Source organism: Aedes albopictus, chromosome 2 (assembly GCF_035046485.1).
Source record: "Aedes albopictus strain Foshan chromosome 2, AalbF5, whole genome shotgun sequence".
NCBI lineage: Eukaryota > Metazoa > Arthropoda > Insecta > Diptera > Culicidae > Aedes > Aedes albopictus.
The window spans coordinates 80,848,737-80,856,620 of NC_085137.1; the positions used below are offsets into that span (position 1 = coordinate 80,848,737).

The window sequence follows — 7,884 nt, forward strand, 5'->3', positions numbered from 1 at the left end:
TATGTATATTTTATTTAAGGTAAACTTTTTAATATCCAATCACTTGCAGAGTTTGTATAATTATGACAAATAATGCAGGAGTTTTCAGCCTTTTGACACGCGGAGCATTTCATATCAATAAATTATTTTGTGGAGCATAATAGCACCAAAGCATACCTTATGACATATTTAGCTTTAAATATTTACCTTAATCTCATACTTCCCTTTCAGGCTTCGTTTTTAACAAATATCTTAAGCTTTGCCTAGAGCTTTGCCGATGATCACGATGAGCGTAGTATATGGGGTGGTTCTCTGGCGATATTTTTTACAGATCTCTAAACAATGAGAACATTTTTGACGGATGCATGCAAACTTCCCATTAGAGTGGTTCAAAAAATCGTTTTTCTCCACACCGCTTATTCGATTCATAAACAGATTCTAAGCCTTCTCTCAAAAAATGAGCGGATTTGGTTGAAAATTGAGAGTGCACAAGCCCTTCAAAGTTTGAATGGGAATTAGGGTATTGTACCATTTGGGCAGTGGTACCTGTAAGCGTGAGGGTCCGAAAAAGCGCGCGGAAACGGGTTCACAAAGCGGACAAACTACCGGCGAACTTGGGGGAACCGGGATAGAATTGAAAGACGCGTGTTACTTTAACAATTCAATTCGTACTACTATATTTGGCTATTCATATGGGGGGTTTATATAATTCGGCAATACAAAAGGCTGAAGGCCTAGAAAATTCTACATACAAATCAAATGGAGGAGAGAGACAGAGATTTGGGAGGCTGCAATCGGCGGTTGCATTATTCTCTGGGCAAATGAGATATCTTTTTTCTGCTGCTGCTGCGAGTAGGGTAGCGCTCCTCATTCTCGTCCCAACATAATCCGCCCACCAAATTACGAGTAGGAATTTCCACTCCATGTCTTCCTGGAACGAATTCATCACTGTCGAGTGGGCACCGGCGCAGCTTCCTGACGTCCCGGCGAAAAACACCCTTGGCTGTCTTGACCGACACTACTCGGACACGTCCGTCGGTCCCGGGGAAAAGCTCCTGAATACGTCCCAGGGGCCACTGTTGTGGCTTCTCGTTGTCGTCGACCAGTAGAACAAAATCGCCTACCGAAACGTTGGGGGATGAAGCCTGCCATTTCACTAGCCGTTGGAGTGCAAGTACGTACTCGGACTGCCACCGAGCGCGAAAATCCTGGGCGACTCGCTGAACGTAGTTCCACCTTGACAACGAACTTATTTGCTGCTCGAGATGATTGACCTCCGGGAGGGAATCGAGAGGACGCCCGATCAGGAAGTGCGCGGGCGTGAGTGGTTGAGGATCCGCAGGGTCATCCGAAATTGCAGAAATCGGACGCGAATTCATACACGCAGCTACCTGAGCAAGGAGAGTGCTTAATTCCTCAAAAGTGTACTTATAGTTACCTCCGATTTTGCTGAGGAACCCTTTCGCCACCTTGATTCCAGCCTCACACAATCCACCGTGGTGAGGAGATCGCGCGGGTATGAACAGCCATTCCACACGTCTGTCGGTGAGAAAGTCGTTGACCTCGTCGCTGTGTTCGGTCGCATCGATCTGTTGGTAGAGTTCACGAAGCGTTCTGGCCGCTGACCGGAGATTCGTGGCGTTGCCGGAGTACATCTTGCTGGGGACTCCGTACCGACTGGTAAACCGGGTGAAGGCAGCGAGGAAAGCCGATGCACAGTGCAACGTAACCTTTCGATGGTACAGCACCACGAGTTCTTCGTCCGACGATGCTCACAGGGCCGGCGTAATCAACGCCCGTGATGGTGAACGGTGAAAGAGGTTTCAAATGGTCCGCTGGTAACTGTCCCATTTGTTGCGTAATCCGGGGTGCTTTGGCTCGGTTGCACTTTACACAATCGCGACAAACCTTTCGAGCAGCGCTGCTGCCGCGTAGTATCCAGTACCGAGTTCGAGTGGCGGCTAGCAATGACTGAGGGCCACAGTGGAGATGCTCTTGATGATCGTGCAGAAGAATAAGCGAGGTCAATATTGAGTGACGGGGCCGCAAGATCGGATGCTTGTTGTCGTAGCTCAAGTCCGATTGCTGCAGCCTTCCGCCCACCCTAACGACACCGTTTTCGTCCAGAAATGGATTGAGTTGATGTAATGGGCTGCTTCGCTCGACAGTGAGACCTCTTTGTAGTCGGCTGAGCTCGCTGGGGAAATGCTGTTGTTGTGTGTGTTGCAGGTACTTTCCCAAAGCAAAGTTTATCTCAGCTGGAGAGAGTCGTGGAGAGCATCGGAACTCCGGGTGTCCGAAACGAAGAATGCGAGCGGTGATACGAAGAAGGAGCTGTAGATTCGGGTAGTACCGAGCCATCATATCATCCAGGAAACGATTTTCGTAGACCGTGAAGCATACCACAGCTGCGGTTCGCTGCTCTCTGTCTAGCTGCCGTTGCTCGATATCGTCGAGATTGCCGTTCGGGGATGATTCGTTGTCGGTCTCCGATGGAACCCAGGTTGGCCCATGCCACCAGAGAGTGTTTTGATGAAGCTGTTCGGGAAAGGCACCTCGAGAGATCATATCTGCCGGATTGTGGAGAGTGCCTACATGACTCCAGTTGATAGAGGGTAGATGAGTGGAAACACGGTTCGCCACAAATGTCTTCCACCTTGCAGCCCCGCCGGCCAGCCATGCCAGGACGACTTTGGAATCGGAGAACGCTCGCACCTCGTAGAAGTCCGTTGCCGACAGAGCAGCTCTCACGTTGGAGATCAATCGCGCGAGAATAACTGCTGCACACAACTCAAGCCGGGGTGTGGTGGTTCTGCCGTTGCCGATGGGTGCCAGCTTCGATTTGGCACAGAGAAGATGCGAGGAAGAATTTCCATCGTTGTCAACAGCCCGAATGTAGATACAAGCGCCCATGGCCACATCGGATGCGTCGCAGTAGCCGTGCAGGTAGAGACGAGTCCAGCTGCGCATGTCGATCACATGGCGGGGAATCTGAAACGAGTTGAGAAGCGAGAACTTTTGCACCAATACTAACCAATCGTTTGTTAACTCACCGGGGGGAGTTGCATCCCAGGCCACCTTCAGCTCCCACATACGCTGCATCACCAGCTTTGCCTTCACGATGATCGGTGCAAGAAGGCCGAGCGGGTCGAATAGGCTGGCGATTTGCGATAGGATGTTGCGTTTTGTGGGCTGAAGGATCTCGGTAGGTTGGTAGGAGAAATGGAGCTCGTCACTGCACGGCTGCCATTGCATTCCGAGGGCCTTGATAGTACAGCTTCCGTTCTCTTCGATCGGGATCTTCACCTCCAAATCTGCATCAGGAACTCCTTCTAATACTGCAGCACTGTTCGAGGCCCATTTCCGGAGATGGAATCCACCGGACGCAAACATTTCGGTGAGTTGTTCTCGTAGTAGCCTTGCTTCTTCTTCAGACGATGCTCCGGTGAGTACATCATCAACGTAGATCCCCTTTTCCGCCTTCTCTACTGCTGCCGGATATTGTTGCCGGTATGATCCTAGGAGCTCTTGAACGCATTTTGTGGCCAAATAGGATGCGCTTTTAGTCCCAAATGTGACGGTATTCAGACGATACTCCTTTATTTCTTCGTCCTTGTCCCACCTCCACAGAATTTTGAGGAAGTCACGATCAAGCTCGTTTACCCAGACCATGCGATACATTTGTTTTGCATCACCAACCAGCACGATAGGCGGGAGGCGAAATCGGATCAAAATATTAATCAACGAGTCTTGAACAACGGGGCCACACATGAGTACATCATTCAGAGAGCACCCACTGGTAGTCTTTGCCGAAGCATCGAAAACGACTCGGCATTTGGTAGTCGTACTCGATGATTTTACCACACAGTGGTGTGGGAGATATACTGATTTGTTTGACGGAGAGGCATCTTCAACGAGTGACATGTGACCGAGATCGATGTACTCACGAATGAACTCATGATACTCACTTTTGAGCTTTGGGTTACGGTCGAGCTTTCTCTCTATGTGGAGCAAGCGTTTCTCCGCCATTGGCCTAGACTCACCAAGCTGATTAGGGTCGAGACCAAATGGGAGACGAACGATGAACTTCCCTGCCTCATCACGAACGGTGTGCTCGGCGAAGTGCTGCTCGCATCGCTGTTCTTCGTCGGTGAGATGGTTGGATGCTGTAGCGTATTCTTCTAGCTCCCAAAATTTGCGTACCTGCTGCGAGAGATCGTCATCGGTGGAAGTCAACAGGCAGGTTGAAACGTGAGATCCAATCGAAGTGTTCGATTCGTGGTACCGACCAGCGACCACCCAGCCGAGTTTGGTGTTTTGAAGTGTGGGTAGACTGTCGTCGATACTGAGGGCGATTTTGCCGGGCTCGAGCAGCTGAAAGAATAATTCCATTCCCAGTAGAACTTCTACCTTACCCGGGCGATGGAACAGAGGATCTGCCAAGTGTATTGCTCCTGGAATGGGCCAACCGTCGATGTTCGCTGGCTTGCAAGGAAGCATTTTGGTGATTTTCGGCAACACCATACACGATACGGAGGTTCGATAATCCGTGCAGCGAGATGAGATGATGATTTCGGCACACTTGTCAGCGTGCGCTGGTGTGGAGGAGATGCCTTCGAGGTCCATGCTGGCGGCTACTGTTTTGAGGCCGAGCCGCTTGCTGAAATCATCGCTGATAAAGCTGACTTGGGACGCGCAATCCAAAACGGCGCGACAGGCGTGTGGCCGTCCCTGGCTGTCCAGAACATTGATAGCAACGGTGGCGAGTAGGACGCTAGACGCATCGAGGCAGGATGGTGAGTCGAGGGCCGAAATCAAGGACTGTGCTGATGATCCTGAATTTGCAGGGGCCATGACGGACGATGATGCTGCTGGTTGTAGGCTTGCTGATGACGACGGTGGGTGCAATAAGGTGTGGTGAGGTAAGTTGCATTTCCTGCAGGCACCTGATTTGCAGCTCTCACCGGGATGTACTTTCAGGCAATTGTTGCACAGCTTCATCCTATTGACGTGAGCGAGTCGGTCGTCGTGGTTCATGTGAATGAACTTACCACATTGGTAGAGATGGTGGTTTGGTTTGTTGCAGACGTTGCAAAACGGAGGGTTCGTGGCGACGAATGCGGTAGCACCTCGGGACTGAGGTGGAGCCCTTGAAGGTTGCTTGAAGGGCACGCTGGATTTCGGGCGAACTGGTTGAGCAGATTGCAGAGCAAAACTGCGAGATTGGACGAACTTGAGGAAGCACTGAAGATCGATGTTTGCTTCATCCATTTCCGCCATCTTTTGACACCACAATTGCTTCGTATCTGGATCCACCTTTTCGCTCAAGATGAACAGGAGCCACGTGTCACGGTCTTCCCTATTCATGGCATGGAGGGCACGAATAACCTCGTCCGACACGTCGTGGAGCGATCGCAAGCCGTGAGAAGAGGGGGATGTCAGCGTTGGCTGCGCTAGAAACCGCTTGATATGCTGATTAGCGATCTCACGTGGCTTATCGTACCTGGATTTCAGCTTCGTCAGTGCCGGTTGATAGTTGGCATCCTCGATCTTGAGGTGAGAAATCAAGAACGCCGCCTCACCAGCAAGGTTGGTTTTGAGGAAGTACAGCTTCTGGCTGTCCTTCAGCGTTGGGTTTTGATGCACCAAGCTGTCGAACAGGTCGTAGAACGATTGCCATTCCAGATAATTTCCGCTGAAAACGGGCATATTCATCCGAGGCAACTTTAGATCCGAGAGAGGGGATGCGGCGGCGTTGCTGTGTACGACGGCAGAAGAGCTGGAGCCGGCGGCCATGTTGGAAGACATTATCCGAAGAAACTCGGCCTGCTGATCCGCAAGCTGTCTGATGACGTCACTCTGCGGAACTTGTTGAGAAGCAGCACTATCGCGATCCTTCACTACCTTTAGCAGTTTCAATAAACGGGTTTTCAGCGAAATGTAGCATGCTTCAAATTTTCCTTGACGGTGCACTGCATCATTATAGTCTTCTTCTTCTTCACTAATATCGAGAATCTTCTTATGCACGGCACAAAAGGCCGCCCACACCTCACTAAGAGCGTCTAGCTCGGTTTGAACATCGACTTCTTCGGCCGCTTCTGGCCTGATTTTCTCCACTGTATCCGCAATACGTTTTAGTCGCGGTTCAAGCGATTTCCGTTCGCGGACGAGTCGATCCATCTTGGTGGATTTCGCGCACTTATTGTTCACAGTCACTGATCGTTTCCTTCCTCACTTGTTCTGCACCACTGAGATGCCAAATGGCAGAAGCACTCGGGGCCGATACGGCGGCGACGGGGCCAAATTACGGGCACTAGGGGTCACAGAAAACGCGGTTCGCGGCGAAATATTCGCGATCCGGCTCGAAGGACCATATGTAAGCGTGAGGGTCCGAAAAAGCGCGCGGAAACGGGTTCACAAAGCGGACAAACTACCGGCGAACTTGGGGGAACCGGGATAGAATTGAAAGACGCGTGTTACTTTAACAATTCAATTCGTACTACTATATTTGGCTATTCATATGGGGGGTTTATATAATTCGGCAATACAAAAGGCTGAAGGCCTAGAAAATTCTACATACAAATCAAATGGAGGAGAGAGACAGAGATTTGGGAGGCTGCAATCGGCGGTTGCATTATTCTCTGGGCAAATGAGATATCTTTTTTCTGCTGCTGCTGCGAGTAGGGTAGCGCTCCTCATTCTCGTCCCAACAGTACCTATTTTGGGCACTTGTCGCTATAACATAGTAAATTTCAAACCGATTGATTTGAATTTTTGTACAGAGTTAGATACTGTACGTGCCTAACTCTGGACAAAATTTCAAATCAATCGGATTGAAATTGACTTAGTTATAGCGGCAAGTGCCCAAAATAGGTACACCTGCCCAAATGGTACAAGACCCTTCTATGGGAACAGGACGTTTTTCATTCAATTAACCGTAGCATTTCCCCAAGTGCCCTAGAGTTTTAGTTGACCATTGGTTCTCCTAAGCTACTCTATCAGCTACAACTTTGCCGAAGACCACATTCAAATCGGACGCCTCAAATTAGCTATCGATTTTTATCCAACTGCAGAAACTTTGACAATGATCGTTCAGCATCCCCCAGCAGGCAACATTGCTATACATGTTTGGAGCCACATAAATCATGGCTACTATGTTTCAATGCAAATTGCAGTGATGCCCATCGAATAGTGTAATCATCATTATCAAAGATTTTTATTCTGGATAGAAATCGATAACAAATTAATGAGGCGTCCGATTTGAATGCAGTCTTCGGCAAAGTTGTAGCTGATGAAGTAGCCTAGGAGTACCAAGGGTCAATTAACACTCTAGGGTACTTGGGGAAATGCTACGGTTAATTGGATGAAAAACGTCCTTTTCCCATAGTAATTCCCATACAAACTTTGAAGAGCTTGTACACTCTCAATTTCCAACCAAATCGACTGTTTTTTTTGGGAGAAGGCTTAGAATCTGGTTGCGAAACAAATAAGCGGTGTGGAGCATAAACGATTTTTTGAACCACGCTACTGACCATTCGCCTGACTTTTTTTCAAAGCTTTCTAACAAACGTCTAGTGGTTTCGGCTTGCAGTCACATAAATAAGCAGCGTTGATTCTTTTAATCCAACGCAGACGTTTCGATCCTCGGGTTTGGATTTTCATCAGGACTCCAAACCCCAGGATCGAAATGTTGACGATGAATTGAAAAATATCGAAAAAATATTTTTGAGGAGTTTATTCCATAAGCTTTAATCGCTGAAATTTTTGGAATGCACTTTTTTTCGTTTTTTAGTTATGGTCAATTTTGTTTAAAAATGTCCAAATGTATAATATAAGCCTTTTCGTTGAAAAATTATAACTCAAGAACCAGAGTATATGTACGCACAAATCTCAATACGAGATTGA

At 48.7% G+C, this 7,884-nt stretch overlaps 1 protein-coding gene across 1 annotated transcript; it reads right to left on the reverse strand.

Annotated features, from left to right (window-relative positions):
* Positions 1-785: 785 nt before the first annotated feature.
* Positions 786-6,159, reverse strand: LOC109404959 (uncharacterized). Its single transcript, XM_062847663.1, has 2 exons — positions 1,756-6,159; positions 786-1,709 (listed from the first exon to the last, which is right to left on the reverse strand). The coding sequence occupies exons 1-2, from the start codon at positions 6,157-6,159 to the stop codon at positions 786-788; spliced, it is 5,328 nt and encodes a 1,775-aa protein (XP_062703647.1).
* Positions 6,160-7,884: the final 1,725 nt, after the last annotated feature.

What these genes read in the sequence shown, in the direction of transcription:
- LOC109404959 (XM_062847663.1), bottom strand. Translation starts at nt 6,159, where the DNA reads ATGGATCGACTCGTCCGCGAACGGAAATCGCTTGAACCGCGACTAAAA. An exon ending in GCGTTGATTACGCCGGCCCT is followed by an intron (nt 1,710 to 1,755) that starts GTGAGCATCGTC and finishes TACCATCGAAAG; the next exon opens with GTTACGTTGCACTGTGCATC.